A 26,254-nucleotide genomic window follows, 5' to 3' on the forward strand; every position below is an offset into this window, starting at 1 on the left:
TCCCATTTTGTGCCTTAAAAAATTCTTGACTCATTTCCATTTCGGGAATAATATTTCAGCAGTACATGTCAGTAAAAGAAATGTCACCTGTTCCATTAATTGAATAATTTTCAGCATGTCTCAGATATTTTATCTTCACTAGATTAACAACAGATGCCTCATCATAACATGCTATGTTAATATATGACAGATAAATCAAGGCAAATTGGCCAGGGGGATTTAGATTCCTGTGATAAAAAGTATCACTGTCCTTTCTAAAAACCTCATAGTTATTAAACCCAAGTTCAGTATTAGGAATGGATAACATTAAGTTTTTCTCCGTGAGAATGATCAAATTATGTGTAGAAAAAATAATCTAAAATCAGTGATTTGACATTTACGTTTTGACAAAGAAACTGAATATTAGTAATGACCTTGGAGCAATTTAGTTTTTTTTGTTTTATTTTCTAACGTTTCGTGAGACGTCATTGATAAATGTAATTGTTAAATCAACTTCTCTATTGTCGATGCGTGTTTCTAACTACTCTCGAAGCTCCTTGAGATGATTTCTCACATTACGGGTATATCGTGTAATGTAGATGCATCAATGGAAACTTATCTTGAGGAAAAATTAAAACAATGTAAGGGCCAGGTATGGACTTTGAGTCGCCGGGCTTTGTCCCACACCGGTAAAAAGTAAAACCATTTGATTTAATTGTACTATTTTCAAAAATGGTCGTGAGCAGTCGAAGTTTATGAGACTTCTTACGAGCAAATAAGGGGGATTGAGATTCCAGTTTGTTATGCAGATATCCTTCAAGTCCGGTCAACCATTTCTGATTATACATCATCTAAAGATGCAGGGTTGTGAACACCCTTGATACGCGTTATCTCCATCTTCAGTGAGTCGATCTTGCCGTTCAACTACCAAATTTAGAGGTAAATTTATGATAATGTTGAAAAAAGGGTAGCAACTTCAGATTTTAGTACAGCATATTTCTGCATACCCGTTTAATGTATCAACTGGTAAAAAGAATGTAAGTAGTAATCTTTAAATGTATGTATTCATATATATACAATATAATATCTTATAATGTAGCATGGTCACAATATATATTTAAATAAATTATATATATATATATATAATAACATGCTACTAACAATACCACAATGACGTCAAAATAATGACATCTAATATGAGTTGAAAATAAATAAAAACAACAAATTATAGTATTTTGGTGTATATGGTGGATTAAATACAACAGGCCGTGAGTAAGTAAAACGTATTCTACCGCCAGATACCCATAGCAGAACATACGATTCAAAGCAGTTTAACGCTCGGATTCATAAAAGGAAGTAGTGTAATTCTGTTTCGTCTGTTACAACCAGGTAAGTTTAGTTAACGTGAAATCAATTTATAACTAGTTTTAAAAAGTTGAATTCATTTACAAAGTATTAATAGTATAATAAGATTTGTAGAAATATTTGCTTACTATGTACTGTGTTTAACAGATAATAAATGCATCTGTTACTACATTACTATTTTAGTCTTAATAAATTTCAATTATTACTCTTATACAGGCTAATAAAACAGTACCTCCTTAACTATGAATATCAATAGTCATAACAACCAATTCAGAGCCATAAAAACATTGTGTTAAATTTCAATATTTTAGTGACCTAGAAAATAAGCCTACAGGACAGACAGCCCATGGTTTGGATAGATTAGATCATGAAGTGATAGGTTATTGGCAGGGGGTAGGTCAACATGTATTATTAAATTAGGGTAGAGCAGATTTAGGCATGGATAGTGATAGCTGGGGCATAGGTATGTGGTTAGGCTCTAAGCAGTGTAGAATAATGCATATGTGTTACAGTCATAATAAGTGTTCGTTTTGACTTTTGACACGTTTTATTAATTTATTTACAGTACTTACCACGTTTTTTACAGATATATGAATACTAATTCAAAAAGGACATTTTGATTTAAATTCATATTAAGTGCCATTGGTTGCTTTTATAAATGGTACAAGTGGGATGTTATCCCATCACTAATATTTAGGCATGGATAGTGAGTGATAGCTGGGGTGTATGTGGTTAGGGCCCAGACAGTGTAGAATAATTCATAAGTGTAACAGTATAATAAGTATAATAAGTGTTCGTTTTGACAGTTTTATTTATTTATTTACAGTACTTACACATTGGCTGCAGTATAGTAAGAGGCCACCACTGCAATCATATTATGATACCAAATTATCAATTAGAAATTCTTAAACTATCAAATACAAACATTTTCATTAAAGTTATTTAAAACTAATATTTATCAGCTCTTTTTAATGTATTAAATAACAATATTGTTCCAAACTAATTCAAACAAAGTATAATCACTTGTGCGGTATTTGGGTAATAATCGCTAGTACGTATATGTGTTGTGCCATAAGCTGTCACACACATTTATCCTTACAAATAGTATAAAGTAAATGTTTAACTGTTTTGTTTGTTACATTTTATAGATACACATAACATAGATAGTTTTTTATTCATCAATAAATTATTAATCTTTTAGATTTAAAATAGCTGAATTATATTACTTACTTATACTTACTTGTACTTGAAGTCATATCCAGTTGACCAATGTTGGCGTTGGACGAGTCACAGTGCCTCTTGTAGTAAAGGGTCACTTTGGTTTGGGGGGAGAGGGGCGTATTTAGGGATGAACTCTTGGAGTTTTCGGGTTTTGAGTTTTAGGATTGGGATTGGGCAGGTCTATGGCAAAAATTTTCAAAAAATTCACCCATTGAGTAGTAACTCTTGGTGATAAGGAATGATTTTAATTCACTCTTAAATTTTTTCCCATCAGCAATGGTTTTTATTTGTGTAGGCAGAGATTGAAAGATTTTCAGACCTGCATATTTTGGCTTATTTTCAAAAATCTTTAATCTGTGCTGTATAGAAAAATTGTTTTTGTGTCTAGTGTTATATTTGTGTGTTGTGTTTACATATTCCAGGTTATTGAGTTTGATGTAAAGCGAAATTTCAAAAATGTAAAGGCAAGGTGCTGTTAAAATTCCCAGATTTTTGAAATGATCTCTGCAATGAGCCCTAGGTGGAAGATTCAAAAAGGCCCTAATGGCCTTTTTCTGCCAAACAAGAATCCTTTCTAGATTTGACTCCCTATTCCCCCATAGGCAGATTGAGTAGGAGATGTGCGACTCGAGCAAACAATGGTATATATTTTTAGATAGTTTGTGGTTTTGAAGTTTGCTGAGGTCGCGTAGGACAAAAACGCCCTTGGACAGCTTATTTTCAATTTTTGTCAATTGCTCACTCCAGTCAAGACCATCATCCAACATCACCCCTAACAGTTCTGCTGTTTTTGTGACTCCCAACTCAGTTTCACCAATGCATACAGGCCTGTCAGCAAATGATCTTGTTAATTTGGAATTTCTTTTTTGAATTGTTTGAATTGTCATGCATTTAGTTTTTTCGGGGTTTAATTTCAAGCCATTTTTGGCAAAAAATTGGGCTAAATTGTTTGCTTTTATGAAAAGATCAACTTCCAAGACATTCTGATCTGCATGCTTGGTGATGAGTGTGGTGTCATCTGCAAACATGTAAAGATTGCTTTCTGGAATACTTTTTGTTATGTCATTTATGTAGACCAGAAACAGTAATGGACCGAGAATTGATCCTTGAGGTACCCCGCTCTGGATCAACTCTGGTTTCGATGTAAAATTTCTAATTTCAGATTTTGTTTGGTGTTGGATTTCAACTACTTGGCTTCGGTTTGTCAAGTATGATGAAAACCAGCTTAGAGCAGAATTTTGAACGCCCACTGTCTGAAGTTTGTCCAACAGAATGCCTACATCAACACAGTCGAACGCCTTAGAGAGGTCGGCATAACAGCTTGACACCGTTTCCCCTGCGTCGACTGCATCGATGCAGTCATTGAGAAAATCAATCAGGGCCAATTTTGTTGATTTGTTTTTCCTGAAACCATACTGCCTGCCAATCAGGAGACAATTTTCCTCCAGATAGGCAGTCAGCTGGTCACAAACAACTTTTTCAATGAATTTGGAAAAGACTGGTCTAGGAGAGATATCGGACGATAGTTGCACACCTCCAACTCATCCCCCTTTTTGAAAAGCGGCTTGATCTTGGCTATCTTGCAGTCATTTGGGAATGTATTGCTCAGGATCGAGGCATTTATGATGTTGATTAAAGGCTTTTTCAATTGATCCTTGCAATATTTCACTGCCTTCATGCATAGCCCATCTACACCACAAGATGTTTTAGGGGAAAATTTTGCAAACAATTTTTCAAGAATTTTTTCATTTACTAGTGAGAAGTGGGTTAGGCTATGGTTTGTTGATCTTTCCGTGTTACTATCTATTCTTGTATTGTTTCCAAGATCCGTTTTTATATCTGAAGCTACATTTATGCAATAATTATTTAGCGTTTCACATGTTTCTTTGGGATTTTTTATTTTGAAACCATTTATGTTCAGAATGAGATTTTTAGTTTTCATTTCTGATTTGCCTCTGAAATGATTAATAATTTTCCAAGATTCTTTGGCTTTATTTTCGGCTTCATCTATTCTTTGGTTATACCATCTTGCTTTTGAATCTGAAATTAATTTTTTATATCTTTGAAGGGAGTCTTTATATGTTTTTTTGGTAATTTCATTTTTGTTTTGTTTCTATATTTCATAGTGTTCAATCATGTTTACTTTTTGGTCAAAGATTTCATTGTTTGTCCATTTCAATGCAGTTTTCTCTTTCATTTTAATCTTTTTCTCAGGACAGGCTATGTTGAAATAATGTGAAAAGGTATTGACAAAATTTTTGTATTTATTATTGATATCATCCTCACTAAATACGCTATCCCACTTCTCATTTTTTTAGTCTCTGTTTTAATTCTTCCAGGTTATTTTGCTTCATTGATATAATTTTTATTGTTTTATTACCTTCAACTATGTCTTGGCCAAATGAAGTTTGTAGATAAATTGCATGGTGATCTGAAATTAATGGTTAGATTATTCTGGATTTTTCTTCTTTAATGTTTGTGATAAAATTATCAATGCAAGTTGATGAATTTTCTGCTACCCTCGTGGGCAAATTTAATGTAGTTCTTAATCCAAAGCTTTTTATTAGGTTCTGAAAGTTTTCGGTAGCCCTGTCTAAGTTTAGAATGTTTATATTAAAGTCACCTGCTAATACTATTAAGGATCTCTTTTTGTCTGGTTTAAGCTTGGTTAGGTATTGATTCAGTTTATCCAAGAACATTTCCATATTTCCATCAGGGCTACGATATATACCTGCAATTGTCAACGTGCAGTCCTCATGTTTAATTTTGATTTCGCAACATTCAAAAATTTTTGTTTCAGATAATTCTTTTCCATGTTTTTTATTTTTTAAGATTTTTGCATGAAAGGAATTTTTTTTTAAATCGCCACTCCTCCCAGCCTCATATTGACTCTCTCATAACTGTCTATTAAGGTGTAGTTTTGTAGTTTGGTCATCTGGAGCTTTTCCTTTTCCAAGCCATGCTCTGAAATAATAAAAAAGTCCGGCTTTTCCTCGTCTAAAAATATTTCAATCTGGCCTACCTTATCTGCAAGGCTTCTAACATTAAGTTGAAAACTATTTTTATTTTTATTGGAGGCTTACTTTGATAAAGGCTAGATTTTCTTGTAGGTCTCCGTTCCTGTTTTTTGTAACACTTCTTTTTGTGTCCTGGGTAACCTAAGTTATCAGTGCGCCTACTTGTATCGGTTGGTTTTTTTGTTTTTTACCAAGCTCAGGTTTATCCATCGCGTGAAAGAAGGTGGTAATAATTCCACATAGCACGTCTTTGCCAACTGCATTTAGGTGCAGGCCGTGTTTTGTATAACAGTTTCGGTCAAGGATGGAATTTATGCTCAAAAAGTCCCACTGGTTTTCCAAGCATTTTGTTTTAATGAGTTCATTTTGTCTGTAGGGAGCCTCGACCCATAGAACATATCTCTTTTTGTTTTTCAGGCACCTATCAATTTTTGTCCCCAAGTCCGAAATACTGTTTTCAGTTACGCCGTTTGTACCCCCAACTATGACCAGGAGATCCGAGTCAGCCGCCCCCTTATCAGATTCACTTGCACAGTCAATCAGATGGGACATAGGCTTTCCCGGCATAACCTTAGTCATTACTTCAACCTCTGAGCCCAAACATGCTTTGAGTCTACCCCTACAGCGCCTACCATGACTGTCTCCAACCACCCCAACCCCACGAACAAACTTTCCATCCCCTCTTGACCCAGAGTCTCCCTTCCTCCTGGCTTCTAGAGGGGGGAAATCCTCCATCGACAGATCACCGACGTCTACCAAAACTTCAAATGAATTTGAAGTCTGGAGAGCCACATCTACCCGATCCACCGCCGTCCGGCCCCCGCTACCCCTTCCCCCACCCGCCACCACAGTCCACTCCCCCCCACGCCCCCCCACCACCTCCCCAGTCGACACCACCATCCGACTTAATTCCTCCATCTCCCTATCCCTCTCAGCCAGCCTTGCCAGTGCATTTATTTCCTCCACCAGTTTGCACCTTTCATTTTTTAGATTAGTTATTTCACTAACATAACCTCTAATGGTTGAGTCAACATTCCCATTCTTAAGACTATGATAATATTTTATACAGATTGGGCACGCCCATTGGTCATTTTTCTTAATGTTATTGAACAGGGATTTTTTTAGTCCACTACAAGATTTTGAAGCATGGAACCATCTGTTACAAATATCACAACAAATGGAGTCAGACTCATAGTCATCTATTCCTAGCGAGCATGAAGGACATGTCTCGATTGTCATCTTGTTAATAGAGTTTCGGTTTCTGATCTAAAAAGTGTACTTAACCTAACACACATACACCAAATAAAATTTGAGTCAATAACTCAACACTAAGCACAATGCAGGTATGAAAAAATAACTTCAACAATACCACTTAGTATCTTAATTACTTGCACAATTTACAAAATTTACTTGCAAAATTTACTAGGTTGTTTTCTTATTTTACAGGTAAAACATATTTAACATACAACATATAATATCTGATAAACATTTAAAATCCACATAAAAATAGTTCCATGTTAAAATGTTAAAATTACAATCCTTATTTTATTTTGTATATGCCATTTCAAAAATTCAAGAGTGAAAGGCCTACTTCGAGATTGTAATTGTAATAACAGTCTACTGAGATAGGCCTATGTCAGACCTTTTTCATGAGATCAACAAAGTTTTTTTACCAGCACGTGTTTTTTTATCAGCACATGTTTCATTTAATTTAATTAGCGAAACCATCAAATTTGTAACTTTGTTTCATTTTCTACTGTTTGGTAGGAAGGATTTCACGGTTGGGAAAGATTTTCTGTGTCGGTCGGTTTTGCAGGCTAGGGATGGATGGATGGTTGTTCTGAGCATCAAAGGTTAGGTATTGGTTACCCGTTGATTACCAGGAAAAGAATTAGATGGATGGCACTTAGCTGTTGATTTCGCTTGTAGATCCTCTCGTAGATGAAGAATATTGTTTTGCTTTGAAAAACACCGGCACTTTGGGTAAGCGATCGCCCTAACCTCAAAACGGCTGGTCACATGTTATCACAAATATTTAGAAAGTGTCGTTAGTTTTCCGAGTTTTTTGGATTAAAATACTTATTCATGTGTGGTGAACTGAATTAAATGTAAGAACTCAATGTTTTTCACGGAAAATTACCGATTTACACGGATAAAAACTTGAGGTGAAACGCCGATGAAACCTCACATACCATGGTCACAACATAATTAAATATTATATTATAATTAAATATTATAAATAATTTAAAATATCTATAACGTAATTCATGTCAACATTTTTGTTTCTATAATCATAAATATAATTCTATTGTAGCGGTGGCCTCTTATTATACTGCAACTACATTTTTTACAGATTATATGAATACTAATTCAAAAAGGACATTTTGATTTATATTCATATTAAGTGCCATTGGTTGCTTATATAAATGATACAAGTGGGATGTTGACAATATTCCAGAGCAATTAGAAATGAAACAATAAATAATAATAAATTATTCAGCAGGATATAGTGAGCCATGAACTAAGAGCTGTATGGCCAATATATTGTTAACTGAGATTATATATAAGTATTATATAAAGTATATAAGATATATAAAGTATTAGCTGTTTTCTGTGGCTTCATACGCTTTTCGTAAGCTTTGCCCATGTATTTGCACTTCTGGTTCAAGTTAATTATATTTCCAACGCCACCACCAAGAAGGTGGTGTAGAGTTTGCCTTGTTGTCACGATCAAGAAAATCTGTGTATGTTTATAGCCACTGTACACGTACATGTACTTTATTATAAAGTGGTCTTACACTCAAGCTTTAGGTTCAACCAGAAAGTTATTTTAAAGACAAACATACATCACAACTTAGCGCCTTTAAATAGTGTTTGGCTGTTTAATATACATAACTGTCTCGTAATTGCAGTTTATAATGTGCAGGCGCTTTAAAACTTTGATCTTTTGCAGTGCCACCTGGTGTCCTTGGTGCCATCCGAACTATTTTTGTGTCCTTGGATGAAATTGGTAAGTTGTCTATGCTTTCCAAAAGATATTTGACCATTTCTCTCTTTATGTTGTTGCTCGTTGTTATGCCTTGAGGATAATATCTTGCCAAAATCTTTACAACAGTCATTGTACATCTGTAAGGGTGACTTAACTGCTGTGATATCTTGGAAATTCTTGTGATATGTAACGTGTCTATAGTAAGGTTATCTTCTATAAACCAATTACAACTATTTTTGTTTTAGTATAAGAGCGATCAATTGTGTTCTGAACTAATAACCCTTTATTTTAAGAATGCACAAGTTCCAATGGAATTCAATAATTAAACTCAGTATAAAATAATAGTAATTTTAATAAAATTTAAAATCAATAATACAGCAACGCCAAGCTATTTTTTTTACTTTGAATTTATTCTCAATTATTTTATATTTTTAACCCATCAAAAGTTCACAAGTCCAGTCTTAAAATTAACAATCAATCAATCATTCAATAATTGTGTCCTTCAAGTTCTCAGTGCTAATATTTTCAACACTAACTGAAAATAAAAATCTTCACTGAATTTCAAAATAAAATAATCTTCTTCTAATATAAAATGAAACAAATAATAAAATAAGACTTCTTCTCAAAATAAAAATCAAACAAATTAAGGTAATATTAATATTTAATATATGAACAAAGACAATGTCCAACCAGTTAAACTCAAAATTGTATCAATTTCAAACTACTTATTTTCTGTAAATTTCCAATTTACAAATTATTGAATTATCCAGAATTGTCCGCTTGGCTTTGAATGTCAAATTTAGCAACTTGTTAAAATTTATATAGAATCTCAGAACATTAAATAAATTTTCTTTTTTTTTGGTAGGCTATTCCTGATTAAACCAAATTGAACAGGAAAATATCATCAAGTAATTTTCTATTTCAATATTAAATTCTAACTTTCACAGTACCTCACACATCTGCTGAAGACTTCACCAAGTAACCAAAATGACTATTATAGATTAATTAATTTAAACTTGAGACTTTAAATTTTGAAAAGAAATTTTAATCTTAAACTCAACCTTCTTCCCGAAAAATCAATACTGCAAGAGTAGGCTATCACTTTACACGACTTCCCCCTCTGAGCACACAGCAAAGTATCTCCTGAAAAACGTGGTTGAAGCCACCGGAAGGATCTAGAAATCCCTCCCACCATCTAATCAACCTATCATTGGCCAATCAAAATTGAGCAAACACAATGTCTGAACTGGATGGTACCCATCCAACCCAGACCTGTATCCTATGCTCAATACCTAGAGACAATAGGAAGCTTCTAGGCATTCCTCGAACCTGAATCGACAAGAAATTCAGCACTGCTGGAAGGATCACAATCTTAAAATTCACTTATTATATTAATTCACAATTCTCTTAATTAAAATTAATTATAAAGATTCCCATAAATAAGTAAATAATATAGGAAGCATGCTATAGATATCATGGAATTTTGTTGTACAACCTGTGACTATAAATGTATGGGCTTTGGTTCATGTCACCTATCATGAGGACTTCCATTGCTTTAAAAAGTTCCACTGCAAATAAAGTTTCACCCACATGTAACATGAGTGCTTTGTCAATAATTAAGCGAACGTAAGTTCCTCCTTTTTTCATGTGACTAGTTGAGTTAATTAGGAAGGAGTGCACTGTTCTGCACGAATCCTTTGGATCTCCATGAAAGTCAGGGCAATGTTCTGTCAAGCGATTGATAAAGTCTGCTGCTCCTTCTTTAGTCGAGTAGAGTAATATATCACCTTCTTTTCGGTTATTCAGAATAAAGGTTGTTTTTCCGCAACCGGGCACACCTTGTACAAGGTTGAACTTGGTCTTACAGGATGAAGGGCTCTCAATATTGGTATTCTTTATACTGTTAAACAATTTAAGATCATTCATCAGTTTTGTGCTGTCAGACACCAGAATTATGTTGTTTATGACACTAGTATTAATAGGGGCAGTAGAATATTTTAAGATTTTGTCTTTTATTATTATTATTATTTTTTATTGAACTTATTCTTAGAGAACAGTTCAATCGTCAGATTTTATTTTGTTACATCAGGTTAGAAAGTTCTGTTTAAAAATTCATTTATCGTGTAAAATGGATGGTCTTGAAGCCAGAGTTTTAGTTTGTGTCCAAACTGCAGCTGGTCTCTCCTCTTCAGTTCTAGTGGGAGGGCGTTCCACAGCTTTGCTCCGACATACGTTGGCTTCTTCTCCGTGAACGCTAGGCGGTGAGCTGGAAGATGGTAGTTTGCAGCATGCCGATTGTTGTAGTCATGTTGCTGTGCTCCAGTCATCACTTCATCGGGTGATTTCAGGTGTACGTAGGTCACAGCTTCTAGGATGTATAGGTTGACCACAGTGAGAATCTTCAGTTCTTGAAAGGCTTGCCTGCATGATTCTCTTGTGCGTAGGCTTGCAAGGATCAAGTTAATGAAATCTGCTCCATCGTATCCACATTGATAGTTTGTATCAGGATTGCCAGTAACAAAGTTGCTACTTTTAAAATCAATTAGCCCATAATTTTCCTTTGATTTTAACAAAATATATTTTGTTTCTTGGGTTATTTTTTCTCTTTTATGTAGGTTGTACTCCCGATAGATCTTAGACATACTCTTGAGAAGAAGTTCTTCTTTTACTTTCCATAATTCCCTCTGCTCTGTCAGTGCAGATCTGATGAAGCTTGAGGTTGAGTCAACCTTAAGCTGGGTACTGTTATTGACATACACATGTGAGGCTCTTGTTCTCCAGGTGTTGTATATATCAGATTTGTAGGGTGATATTTTAGCTATTTTCCTTTGGTTAAGTTGCTGCTTGTCCAAAAATTGATCTAAAACCTTTTAAAGTTTTTTTGTCTCCAATATAAAGTCTAATGCGTTGCAAATAAGCATTACTGGAGAACTGTAACAGGACGTGAATGAGATCATTTTTATCTAAGAAACACAACTGTTTTATCTAAGTCAATAGAAAACAACACTAGAAATTTTAAACAATCATTAGCCAGTTCCAAAAATTTTCAAAATCTCCACTTTCCATTTTTTTTTCTTCATTGATAGGCAGATGACTATGTAGGGTTTACCAGAATGCATGACAGTGACAAAGCTGTTGTAGGAAAGATCCCCTTTATTTTAATTCTAGATTACACTTCTTCTAATTCCTCTGCAGTTAATGGTAAAGAACATTTTTATGTGTCTGTATCATAAAAACACATACCACAACTACTAATCCAGTCATCATCTTTGTTAAGCTGTGTTGTTACTAATGGAGTCTCTTCAGGGTAGAATGAAAATATTTTTATATTTTCTAAAAAGGTTCCATCCAGGGGGTACAGCGTTGATAATTTCCCCGAGTTTGAGTTTACAGCTACATTCCGTATATCACGTTTCATTACTGATCTGATTCCCGCAGTCACTTCGTCCTCTTCATCGCTTAGGTATGCAGAACAATTTATGTTAGGGTCTTCAATTATTAAACAATGATTATCTTTTAGAATAGTTTTACCAGTGTTAGAAGTAGAGCACCTTGCATTGCATTTGTTTTGTAATTCTGTATTAATACCAGGCTGAGTTCTGTCATTGCAAATCATCTCAGTGTTACAATCATCTACTTTGCTGGTAGTCTGTGGGACTCTCTTACTGCCAAATTAATATACTCTCTGTTTAATTAATATACTAATTGTGTTGGTGAATGTTTTGAACCCTTCAAAATTAAGTTGCCCATGTACACTAAGACATCTAGTGGACAGTTTCTTACATGTGTCGCAAAGAACGACCTGTTTTTCTTTACAGTTTGCTTTGGCTAGTAGGTTGTGTGGAAAAATCCTATTTCTAATTATACTGTTAACTACTATTATGGATTTTGGAAACTTATATTTTGAGACACATATCTGGGTATAAAGATAGCCCATAACATCGTCAGACGATTGTGAATTATAAAGCATATCTTCTCCCTCTTGTATTATTACAACAGGTGAACTCATAGTCTCAGATAGGTTCACAATCTTTGAGGACTCTTCAGTCGTTTTAACTTGAAGGATTATTGGATCAAAATCAGGAATGTTGAATTTTTTAAGAACCATGTTAGTAATAATTAGGCACTTTGATTTCTGTTTGCCCTCTTTTGAATTACATGATGAATTCTGAAGTCCCTTGTTTTGTTCCATCCCACTAGTGTAGAGCCGTTTATTTTCTGACTCCAGGTGTTGTATTTAATGTAGTAGTGCCTGAAGTACTGACTCTTGTGCTTCTTTCTGCTTTTGTAATGATATTAACTCTTTACTAAGGACATTTATCTCCTAAATAAAATCTTCGTTTGCCAAAGGGTATGGCTAGATTGTGTCTAGAATTTGTGAGTATTTTTTCCAGGTTGTTTATTTTCAGTTTCATTCCTGTTTTTTGAGATTGGTACATTTTATGAACCTTTGCTATGTCAGATTGGGAAATTACTGCTGGGTTTTGGTTATCAAGCACTTTAACCTGTGTATCAGTTGCTTGTAGTGCACGTTTTAGATTGATATTTTCCTCACTTTTCCTCTTTATGTCTTTTTTAAGTAACATTATTTCTTTTTGGAAACCTGTATAATTTTCTTCAGCTTCTATCTGAAGGCTTGTCAGTGTGTTGTTGGCTGTGTCTCTTTCAAATTCTGTTTGATGTAGAGAATCATTCAGTTCACCTATTCTCTGCAGTAGTACTTCTTCTGTGTTTTCATTTTTCCGCCCCCGTTGAATAGTTCTGAGCTTCTTTTAGAGCTTCAATGTACTTTGGCTTTGTAACTTTCTTTTTAAGACATTCGTCTTGCAAATATGTATCAAATTTTAAAATGTCATTCTCCTTACATTTGCCTGTTTCGTAGGTTGCAAAAAATGTGACATAATATCTTATTACAGTTTTAAGCTGTTCTATTTTGGTAATGTATTCAGGCCATGGGAGCTTCCCTTTATTTTAGCAAATACTTTTTCTTGAATTTGAAACATATTTCATTTCAAATCGGTTTGATTGGGAAAGTCAAGATATGTTTCACCAGATCACTTACTTATAATTCATAGGAAGAAGCCTTTATATTTAATTGATTGATTGACATAAATTAAATATAGGTAAATGATTAAATTTTCATGGCTATATATAAAATATCAAATCAGACTTTCTATAACTAGGCTTGACTGGTCCCTAGTAGTCAAATTTATAAAGTCAATATATAAAATATCAAATCAGCTTTTTATTACTAGGCTTGACTGGCCCCTAGTAGTTAAATTTAAGAGTCCGTTATAATAAAATAATAAAATCAGATTTTTTATAACTAGACTTACCTGTCCCCTAGTGGTCAAATTTAAAGTCTAATTTACATAAAATATTCAGTATAAATGCTGGGGAATCAGGATTTAAGTATCAAAAACTGTAATTAAAATTGAAAAATTATTGGTCAGTATGTATTAAATCTCAGTAGAGTAAAGTACTGTCAGAAGTGCTTATTCATCTAAACAGCTGTATCAGCACTGATGTCGCTGCACTTTGAGTATGTCAGCTTACTCACTGCATAGCATTAATATATTGTGCAAGAGACAAGTTTAATATTTGTTAATTTATAAATTTATTTGAACAATCATCAATGAAATATGTCTCCTAATTTCTTTCTTTTTTTCCCCTGCTAGGTGATTAACAGTGTCTTATTTTGTGATTGAAATTGGTTGTTGTACTTCCACATAGTGAGTCGTTAAAAGTGTTATTTTAGTATCTTCTTAGGTGAGTATTTAAAAGTGTTGAAGTTTAGATTAACTCACAGTACGAATGTTAATCCAAGTATGAACTTTGATGTTAATAGTTCAATACTTTACCATTTCAAAAAACCACTTTTTATGGAGCTTACTATCACTAAACTTATTCAGTCGGCCATCTTGAATTCAAACATTAATAGAGTTTCTGCCAAAGCTTGTTTTTCTTACTGAATTGTTGGAGAAGTAGAACATACTAAATAAATAACTGTAAGGGAAGAACACATATATCTTAAACCTGTCAGATAAAGTGGAAGGTTTTAAAAAGAAACTCAATTTGTGGAAGACCATCATGGCTAAAGATGATTGCACAAGATTTCTTAACTTGTTACAGTGTACTGAAGAAATTATTAAACATGGAATACGAGTTTTAAATGACAGGTTTTTGCTATATCTTTCTAAACTATAAGGGTATGTTAATGAATATCTCCCTAACAATGATGTCAACTCTACGGTGTGGATATCAAACCCATTTCACGAAGAGATGTATCAAAAGGTTAAAGAGAGAAAACAACTAGTTGATATTAAAACAGATACATCATTAAAGATTGGATTCAAAACTAATTATTACTAGAGTTTAGAGTAGTTTCGAAAACAATAGGCAAATTGTCACAAAAGAATTGAGTGTGTTAATACCTATTGCTACTTCCTGCCAGAGGTGGGCTGCACAGCTGTGGCAGTCATAAAATCAAAATTCAGACTAAACCTAAATATAAAAAAAGTGAGTTTTGCACTAGACGTTTTGCCGTCTATGTCGACTGGTCTGTGTGTAACTTGAAACAAATATTATGAACTTGATTAGGTATAGTCTGACTATTAAACTATTATTTAATATGTAAAAGATTGTTGTACTTTTTATTTACTTGACTGTGTATTACCTGTTACTACTCCAGGTCTAACAATAAAATAATAATAGTGTTCTTTTTAACAATCAGTAATAGTGAATGGTACATTGTTTTTTATAATTTATTTAAAAAATGCTTTACTTGAGATTTTTATGATGGCTAATTTACAATAACATGCATACAGGCAAATATGTACCAATGTGAATGAATTATTATTGACTTATAAAGTCACAATATTTTTTTTCTTCTACTATTGAGGTGAGTTGTTGAGTGGAAAAAGGTACAAACCTAAAAGGAGCCTTGAGTCCGAGGCTCTTGCACTGTACAACCGCAAAGTCAGTATAGCTAAGAGATTAGCCTGCTGGAAGAAACTCTGCACCGACATCGATAGTTTGCAGGGCTGTACAAGGCTTCAGAAACTATTAGCAAAAAATCACATCTCACCGCTTGGTGGTCTCAAAGATGATCAAGGTATATACATTACTGAATCGGAGAGAGATCTAAAAGTTGTGGTGGGAACACACTTTCCGGACTGTATTGTTCATGACAATGATCAACCATTCAGCAGTGAAGGGAGACCTACGGGGCACGCCACTCATTTGCAATGGAGTCTGGTGCACCGTGTCATAACCTTCAGAAGGATCGAGTGGGCGATTAACTCTTTTAGTCCCTATAAAGCTCCTCGGGGAACAGGATGAGACTGGTTTGCTTGCAGTGGGGGCTAGATATTCTCCTTCACCAGCTATGCAGACTGTTCAGAGCCTCCCTGGCCCTCAGCTACATTGCACTGTCCTAGAGAGTATCCAGAGTAGTGTTTATACCGAAGCAGGGGAAGGCTAGCCTGGATTGATCCAAGACTTTCAGGCTGATATGTCTGTCCTCCTTTCTTCTCAAAACCATGGAGAAGATGGTTGCTAGGTTTGTTTGGGAGGGATCTCTTTTGGAGCAACCTCTACCTCCAAATCAGCATGCCTATACTCCAGAAAGGTCATGCAACTCGGCCCTGCAGCAATTGGTATGCAGGATTGAGAAAACACTGGCAGCAAAAGAGGTAGGCATAGGTGTCTTTTTGGACATCAAAGGAGTCTTTGACAATATGGCAGCTCAATACAACAGTCGCGGAACTGACCAATGCTGTTCTAAACATAGTGGGAAACTGGTGTGATGGGGTGGGCCTCCCTGTCAACCCCACCAAGGCTGCTGTGGTTGCTTTTACCAGGAGCGACAAATGGAGGGTATTGGTCCATTTCTACTTAGAGGTTCTTCCATTGAATTGAAGTCTGACGTAAGTACCTGGGTGTGTTCCTAGATAGGTTTCTAAACTAGGGCCCTCATCTAGAAAGGATCATCGCCAGGGGGAAATGGTCTTTAATTCAATGCAGATGCGTGATAAATTAAATGAAATGAAAAATGTCTTTATTTACAGAGGCGAAGTTAGGACTTAAAAGTCCTCTCTACCACTTAACCTCCAAAGTGATAAGTGGGTCTTGGGGACTTAAGCCGAGGCTTTTGTACTTTCTTTACGTTTCCGTAGTCAGACCTGCACTAATGTATGGAGCTGTTGTCTGGTGGCCAAAAACAGAGGCCAAGATGGTTGTAGCTTGTCTGGCAGGCATCCAAAGGAAGGCTTGCCTTTGCTATCACTGGGACTTTACCTAGTGCACCGGGTGCAGCTCTAGACTGTTGTCTCAACCTCGCCCCCCGAACATTGTTATTTGGGTTATGGCCAGGAGGAGTGCCATGACACGAGTCTTCAGATAGTGGAACTCTGGTCAGACTGCAGCAATGGGCACTGTAGAATTAGCATCCTGATTCAGGAGGATGACAAAATATTTTTTTCATTGTCAAAAGAATAAATCTAAAAATATCAAAATGGTGCAGATATGGAAAGCATTTTCCTCTCAATCTTTACCTTTCAAATTACAACCCTCAATGTCTTATCCATTCAATTGTGTTCCATTGATACAACAATAATGTCCGCTGTAATTTTGGCGAAAAACAAAAAACATCCCTCGAGATAGTACTTATCAGGTAATGTAAACATTACAGAGGGCTTGACTACGAATGCATCTAGTCAGCAGTCTATATAGTATATCTAGTATATAATATCTAGTACTTTATAATGTAGGATCAAGGCATTGAGAATTCTAAAGGTAAACATTGAACGGATAGTTCTTTCTGTGTTTGGATTGTTTTTCTTCCCATAACTTATTTGACAACAATATCAGTAAAAATTATTTGTCCACCAAAAAAACAAGTGCCTCTTAAAATAGTAGCATCTATAAAGAATTTTTTTAGTTTGGAGAAGTAGTCAATAAATTCAAAATTAGCCCAAAAACAGATATTTCTAATAAAACCATATCTGGATTGTTTGAACCATCGCAAATGCTATAAGCTATCGATATGCTATGAGAGTGAACCAAAAACTCATATAAGGTGCAAACTGTTTAAATAATTACAGTTAAAACATGCTCTAATGACTTATATATGGATTATGTGGTATTTACCAAGTGGTAGAAAACAGTATTAAGTCTTACAATGGAACAAGACAATCAGGACACTTTAGTATTATACTCGTTTTCTCTTTGCTGATTATACTAACATGATTAATAATGTTATAAAGTTTTCAACACGTTATGGAATATAATATTGTACAGTATATAATATAAAATGTTAAATAACACTTAAATACTATTAGTATAATAAGGGGATTAATTAAAACATATACAAGAGACTGTCAAAACCATTGATTATAAATATTTCAAAACAAAACCGTTAGTGATTGTATAGTATCGGCATTATAACAGTTTATCAATTATAAATGAAAAAGACAATTTGACAAGAGACATGAAACCAAAACCATATTAACAAAATCTACCAATAAACAACAAATTTAACTATTATGTACAGGATTTAATTTCCTGAATATATATTTCTAACAGGCTTTAAAAAGAATTTGAATTGATCTTCTCCAGAAAATGAAACTTCCCCTCTATACAAGAATTGAAATTAAATTAAATATAATTTCAAAAGAATATACACACTAAAGAATAATATACAAATTTAAAGACAAGCTTTGGTAATTATTAAACAAAAGCATTCTTAGAAGTATCCATGGTAACTTTGCCTGTTTAAATTAAAATTATATGGAAATGAGCCTGCATGGGCAAGCAGTCTGTGCATGGATTAAGTTACACTATCAGTAAACACCAGTATAATATTCTTTATAAATTTAATAATAACCAAATTCAATAATAATAATAAAATCTAGAAATACTGTTTTGAAAAAATGTGTTTTAATTATATTTTTAAAACAAATTTTAAAAATAAATAAGTACAATAAAGGTAGAATATGATAAAAAAACAACAAAATAGTTTGATAGAAAGTTGCTACAAAAAACTACAATAAAATTAAATAAGGCAGATCGCTACAATGTGTTTGCAACAGTAAAGCATAAGGATTAAAACTAAACAATGCTGCAACAGAATACAAACAAACACCCTGCTTGCCACAAGTGAGTGAATGGTGGGAGGAGAGCAAGTTCACATCCCACCGTAGTTAGAAATGATAAAAAGCTTTGGCCTCATCCAATTCTATCTGTGATAACATATCATGAAATTTAAAAACTGTTAGTGAAGGTAAATAAAAAATATTTTAAAATAGATACTAGAGGTAAATTTCTGTACGGTATTTGAGCAATTTAAATGAATTGGTTGTTGATATTGATCTTTTGATGGCATAGAAATGTTTATAAATATGAATTAAAAGATGTTTTATCATCTGTAACGCCATTTAAGATCTTCGTGATCTTGAAATAAAGTTTTCTCTCTCTCTCTTATATACAAAATTGATGGACAGACAGGGCGGCTAATTCGTGAAAGAAAATGTCGGCCTCAAGGGCCTTTTGCACACCCCGGAAGCACAGCATGAGCTACCAGTCTATGATTTCAACAGTTCCACAAACCGTCGAAAACAACCTATAAGGTTCTCCTGGGGAAATTCACCACCCTTGTCCAAACTACAAAAGATGGCATATCGCTCCCTTGCTATTGAAGGGCAATCAAAGAGCAACTGTTCGGCAGTTTCATCCTGCTCATCACACATTCTACAGAGCGGATCCTTCCTCAGGTGACCATGTCCCGTGATCACACCTATAACCAGAGAAGACGCCACTCTGGAGGAATGTGACTGTAGTACCATTTTGCTTATTCCTATGCCTCGATGCAACCTCCACCTTCTCTCATGTTCAGCACAAACCCATTTTGAGACAGCCCCAAAGGATTCACTCCTTGGAATACCACGGAACGGTTGAGGGCCTGTCATAATTGATGCTGGGCCCTCATGACAAAACATGAAAGTTCAACAGTCCATAGAATTATTAAAATAATAATTTTTTAAATAAAAATGGTCAGTTAGTAAATTCAATGTTTATTGTTTGTTTTTTTTTTGTGGAGCTGGCCATGAGCAAATAAACATGTTGTATTCTATTATTTAAATTTGGCAATAGCTTTCTTCAGATATGTAATGGCATTGCAGAAGCCTAAATCTACATTGTTTTATAGGATTTTGATTTCATCAGCCTAGGTACATACTGGTTACACACATTTATAACATGCAATAGTCAATAGTCAATAGTCAAATATTCTTTATTCAAAAACATATAGTACATTTCTTACATTAGAATAGTGTCAAGTTTCAATAATATAAAATAAAGACTACATCCAAAACTAAATCTAAAAATCAATTGTTATTATTAAAAAATACCCTTTTCAAATTCCTCTATAGAGTACAAAGCTAAACCTGTCAAAAATGCTTTTAACTTTTTCTTAAATATATTACAATTGTCCTCTTTTTTAATTTCTTCTGGTAACTTTTTCAAGAATTTATTTCCTGCAAATGTTGTTTTTTTTTTGTAGAACTCCAGACGGTAACTTGGAAAATTAGACTCATTTTTGTGTCGTGTATTGTACGAGTGAATAAAATAATGTTGATCCCTTAGTGGGTTGTATCTTAGGAACATTATGCACTCATAAATAAATAGCCCATAAACGGTCAATATTTTTAATTCTTTGAACTTTTCTTTGACAGAATCATTAAAATTCAGATGTAACATGACTCTGACTGCTCTTTTTTGGACTTTCAATATTTCCGTGAGGTTTTCCATTTTTGTTGTTCCATATACACAAATGCCATAGGCTATGTGAGACTGGATATGAGAATAATAAATCAATTTTAAAGTTTCGAAACTACACAAATTTAACATCTTTCGAATTGCAAATAGGCCTGAATTTATTTTGTTTAAAACCAATTTAGTATGTTCATCCCATGACAAATTACTATCAACCAATAATCCTAGAAATTTTATCTGATCAACCCTCTCAATTACACTGTCATTAATTTCAATATTTAAATCTAAAATTTGATTGGATTGTTTTGTTTTAAAATTTACAAGCTTGGTTTTATCAGAATTTAGAGTTAAATTGTGGTTTTGAAAAAATTGTTCAATACAGGCCAATTCGATTGAGGTCAGTAACTCTATCTCTTCTACTGTCTTCCCTGAAACTTTCAAGTTAGAGTCGTCAGCATAGAGACAAAGTCCTGAATAAGGCTCAAAATTTAAACATTTTGCTATGTTATTTAAATAACACAAAAAAAGGAGAGGTCCTAAAATGGAGCCTTGCGGTACCCCTACATTTATTGATTCAAGGTTGGATTGAAATTTAACTACCTAATTTTTTTCAGTAATGTGGTTAATTTGAACAAATTGTTTTCTATTAGAAAGATATGATTCAAACCAACTTAATGCATTGTTTTTTATACCCAACTCTTGCAGCTTCAGCAATAGCAGTGAATGATTCACACTGTCAAATGCTTTAGACAGGTCCATAAAAATTCCTATTACTTTTTCTCCTCTGTCTATTGCCTCTATAATTGATTCAATAAAGCTTACCACTGCTGTGATTGTTGATTTTTGTTTTCTGAAGCCATGTTGAATAGTCTCCAGAATATCATTATTCTCTAAAAATTGCATAAGTCTGCTATAAACTACTTTTTCATAAATTTTTGATAGTGATGGCAACAGTGATACTGGTCGATAATTTTTAATATCCAAGGGGTCATTTTTTTTGTAGATTGGGATAACTTTTGCAATTTTGAGTTGATCAGGAAAAATACCACAAATAAATGATGAATTTATTAAATGTACTAATACTTTGCTCAGTTGTTTATTCACAGTTTTTATGATTGTCATTGGGATGTCATCATGGCCACTTGAAAATTTGTTTTGAAAAGAGTTTATTATCTTTTGGATTTCCATCTCATCTGTTTGTGTTAAATAAAATATTTTTTCAAAATTAGAACCAAATAAATTTTGCCCACTAATGACCGATAGATTATTGTTTATGCAGGTGCCATTGTTCGTATTTACATTGGCAGATATCATTCCTGTAAAGAATTCATTGAAAATTTTACTTATTTTCAGTGGATTCACAATTACTCGGTTATTATTTTTAATTTTGATGTTGTTAAAGCTCTTTAACTTGTCACCAGTTTCTGAATTTATTATATTCCAAGTAGTTTTATTTTTATTTTTTGACTTTTTAATTTTTTGATCAAAGAAATCTTTTTTAGCTGTCAGTAAATTTGTTTTGTAGATTTTATTTTTGTGCTTACATAGTTTAGATAGATTCAAATCATTTGTTACTCGAGCTTTCTTATTTAGTTGAATTATATTTTGTTTTTCCTCCTTTAACTCTTGGTTTATCCATTTATTCAGAACTTTTTTTGTTTTAAAACATTTCTTTGGAAAAGATATATTAAAGTAGTTGATGAATGTACTGTAAAATATACCAAATTTTTCATGCACAGGTGAAAGAAAAACCGTCTGCCACGTTTCCCTCTCTAATAGTTCTTTGAACATTACCATATTTTCTTCTGAAAAATCCCTCTTGATATTTATTAAACAATTATTTCTTACATTATTTCTACATGTATTCACTATTTCTAATACTTGACCATCATGGTCAGATAGCATAGTTATTACTCCAGTTACTAATATTTGATATTTTTTTAAACTAGTTAAGAAATTATCTATTGCTGATACAGACCCTTGGAATACTCTTGTTGGGAAATTTACTGCATAATTCATATCAAAGCTTTTCAAGATATTTTTAAGTTTTACATGTTCGCTACTATTTTTTAAAACATTTATATTTAAGTCCCCTGCTAAAATAATATATGGATACTTTTTAATAACTAAATCTATAAGACAACTCAATTTATCCAAAAATACATTAACATTTGAGCTGGGGGACCTGTAAAGACCAATTAAAACAAACTTAAAATTTTTAAAAAGGAACAATGTTGCACAAAACTCAAACTGTCTCTCCTCACACAAACTCTTTGGAAGACGAATTGCCACCTGTGTCCACTCAATTTGTTCTTTACTTAAGATTATTACTCCTCCCTTATTTGATTTTTCTCTGCAAAAATGTGATGTTACTCTGTAATTGTTAATATTAAGTCTGTCAATATCATGAGACCTCATGTCATGTTCAGATAAAACAATTATATGCGGATCTATTTCATCTAAGACAATTTGTAAAGGTTCAATTCTAGATTTTAAATTTTGAATATTTTGATGAAAAATTTTTATATTCTTATTTTTACCATTATTTTTTAAGTCGTAGTCTGGCTTTGAATGACTGAGGAGTTTAAAGAGTTAACAGATGACAATTCCTCCTCAAAGTGAACACTGATATCACTAGAACGATCTAATGACTCTCCACTATCACTTAATATAGAACTCGTGGTCAACTGCACTGGTCCTGCGTGTGGAATGTCATTTCTTTCTTCCAAGGTTGAAGAGTCATCCAAAGTCAAATCTGATGTTTGGTTTGTTTCTCGCTGCCTGTCGAATGATGCCTGATGAATGCTGATGATGTGTCTCAACTCCTTCAAAAAGTCTGCGTGTGAAAGTCCATTTCTTAAATTGTGGTTTGAATTTTCGTTGTAAGTTATTATCTGTATATGAGATCCCGTGGCTTGTTGAAACTTCATCACATTAGCTGCAAAATGTTCAATGGAAATTCTGTCCCTGACACACCCCATTGGGGAACAGATTAATTTCTTTAGACCTCTTTTCTTAAAGTCCTGTGTAAGTTCTTCAAATGCCAAGTTGTAATCCGTTAAATTTGGTTTGGTATAATATTGGGGTTTAGTTATTAAACCATAAACTGTAGCACCATTTTCTATCCTCTGGATTGAGAGGTGGTCAGAGACACAGTCAGAGGGTGCTGGTTTGCCAAATTGATCCTTGAACACTGTTGCTACTCCTGCACTTAAGCTTCTGATATTGTTCAAGTCCGCTGAAATACAATGAGCAAAAGCTACTTCCTTGTTGTATCGGTAGCTTTGGATTACATCCTCCATCTTCAGCTCATTAACGTGAATTGGCTTGAGATGTTCACCAACCTCATGAGACTTTTGCACAGAAGGTGAAGTGCATGTTGCAGCTCCCTTCGGAGGCACCAAGGGGGGAAAGTCAGCCATCGAGTTGATTTTAAAAATTTCCCTTCTTGTATTGGCTTTTGTTTTGATATTAGTAAGGTGCTGTATAATCATGAATGCCAATTTTCTCTTGCCCCTAAGATTCAAATGTAAACCCCGTCGTGAAAAGTGGATTTTTTTCAAATCGTCCAAATCAATAAGTTGAACAGTTTTCATTCTGACAGCAATTTCCTTTATATAATTATTGGCTAATGCTATTTCATCCTGAATAGGATCAGTTTTCTGAATGTCATAGCGAGGTGGGATCGTAGTAATTATAACTGGTCTGGCCTCACTAAGAATTTGGAGATCCCTCTCCATTGTCTCATATATCGATTTAAATGATTTTTTGACAACGTCATTGGATCCTGCTATTAAGACAAGTGGGTCACTGTGAGATTTTTTAGCATTACTGTAAACTTGTCCGACTGTGGCACCAGATGTAATTAGTCCGTTTACATACACCAAACCCTTACTGCAGGAGCCAATAATCTCAGGTAATTCTCGACCTTGACTGTCTGCAAACAACTCAATTTTTATCCTTTTCTCTAGACTTTTATTTCTTTTTTTATGCAGACTTTCATTGGAAACAGACCCCTTTTGCATATCTTTAGCTTTGCTAGACCCGTTTGTGGCGTTAATGGGATCATCGTTCGAAACAGAGTCTTTTTTATTATAAATTTTGTCCAAAATGTCATATTGGTTAGATGTGGGGATTGCAAATTTAGTTAGTGATTTATTGTTTGCACTATTCCTATGTATATTGCTTTTTCCAACAGTTCTCCACTGACCATCTCCATTTCAGTAGTCAGAGAGGAAAATATTGCTTGTTGTTTTTTAAAATAGTTAAATTAGGCTTTATAATAAATTGCACAAGTTTTCTATAAGACATTCATTGAGAACATTGAAAAGTACTAAAATAATTATTTATACTAAAAGCTTTCTTTGCACAAATTTTTATGTAGTTGAGTTTATGTCTGTGTTTTCATAGACCTGTAATTGATTTAGTTTTGTTATTGTTTCAGATTGGCACTGCTGGTGCGGTGATCATCAAGCAGCAATCCAGTCCACTCTACGCCAGTCAATATGGAAACTTTGCAACATTTAAAAATGTCCGATATAAGAGGACTAATTGATGAAAAATTATCAAATATGGTGACAAAGGCGGAACTTGGTAATGTAAAAACTGAAATCACAGGCCTCCAAGACAAAAATGTTACTTTAAAACAGGAGGTTAATTCCCTGAAGAAAAGAGTGTTAAGCTTAGAAAGTAACTCTCGTAGAAATAACCTTATTTTTAAAGGTTTAAAAATTACATCACAGAATGACTACGTAGAGGCTGTAATAACCTTCTGCTGTGAAATGTTCAGCATGTCAAACAAGTTGTGGGTGAACCGGGCTTACCCAATAACCAAAAACAAATCATTGATTTTAGCACAATTTCCCGATGATGAAGATGTACGTGAAATACTATCTAAACGATTCCAACTGAAAGGCACGGAATATGCTGTGTTTCAAGACTTGCCACCAGACGTGAGGTATAAGCGCGGTCGACTATTCGCAGTTAGAGCTGAAGTTGACAGAATTTCGGGTAAGACTGGAACGAACATTATTGCTTATGATCATCTCATTGTAGACAAATGCAGGTTTACCTGGGAAGACGAGAAGTTGATTTGTGAAGGGATGGATGGAGTTGAGAAACTGAACAGACTATTCAAACATGACTTTAGACCATTTATAACCAGATTGGCAGAGAATGGTCCACCAATACGTCGTCCCATCCGGCACCAATCGGAACCAATCATCCAACCCAGAACTGCAGCATCGACTCCAAATAAATCAGGAGAACAGAGTGTGATGGGATCTCGCTGATCAAAGGTAGCCAAGGAAATGGACAGTGTAGGATTAATAAGCAGTGTATAATTAAATAAACAGTGATTTTGTGATTTGTTAGAATAGTATCTTATGTTTTGAAGAAAAATCCAGATTTGTTTTATTTGTTAGATTTAAGTATGTTTTATATTCATTCAACACAAAATCTTGTATCAGAACAAGATATTTTGTTTAAAAAACTGAAGAATTGTACATTTATTTTAATTTTTCAAATAATAAAATTGGTTAGGATACAATACTGTTGGCAGTTGAGCCTTTCCACACAGAATTAAATCACCTTTTACTCATGTTTTAATTAATTGTCATTTAAATGTTTTCAATTATGTACAGTAATGTAATGTAAAAATAAAACTGTTATTCTTATTTTGTCTACTTATTATTTGCTGGTTGTAAAATACAATGCTAATAATTTAAAATAAATTGCACAAAATGTCATCACAGAAGAGAAAAATATCTATATTATAAGCAAGCGATTGAATAGCTAGTAGGATGCTGACTTGGCAGCTGGTAAATAGTTATATTAAAGAGTTCGTCTGACATCTCTGGTGGACATTTCTATTTCTAATGATCAGCATAAAATATTAAAATACACTTTTAGA

The 26,254-nt window shown here is 33.8% G+C and overlaps 1 protein-coding gene across 3 annotated transcripts; it reads left to right on the forward strand.

The window, feature by feature from the left end:
* The first annotated feature begins 1,317 nt into the window (after positions 1–1,317).
* Positions 1,318–26,018, forward strand: LOC124369186. 3 transcript variants are annotated; one of them, XM_046826999.1, is made up of 3 exons: positions 1,318–1,368; positions 8,536–8,592; positions 24,788–26,018. In XM_046826999.1, the coding sequence occupies exon 3, from the start codon at positions 24,849–24,851 to the stop codon at positions 25,632–25,634; it is 786 nt and encodes a 261-aa protein (XP_046682955.1). In that variant the 5' UTR covers positions 1,318–1,368; positions 8,536–8,592; positions 24,788–24,848; the 3' UTR covers positions 25,635–26,018. The 3 variants fall into 3 exon arrangements, with proteins under 3 accessions (XP_046682955.1, XP_046682956.1, XP_046682954.1); XM_046827000.1 differs by lacking the exon at positions 1,318–1,368 and adding an exon at positions 6,540–6,925; XM_046826998.1 differs by lacking the exon at positions 1,318–1,368 and adding an exon at positions 7,292–7,565.
* The last annotated feature ends 236 nt before the right edge of the window (positions 26,019–26,254 follow it).

This window comes from Homalodisca vitripennis, chromosome X (genome assembly GCF_021130785.1).
Source record: "Homalodisca vitripennis isolate AUS2020 chromosome X, UT_GWSS_2.1, whole genome shotgun sequence".
In the NCBI taxonomy this organism is placed as follows: domain Eukaryota; kingdom Metazoa; phylum Arthropoda; class Insecta; order Hemiptera; family Cicadellidae; genus Homalodisca; species Homalodisca vitripennis.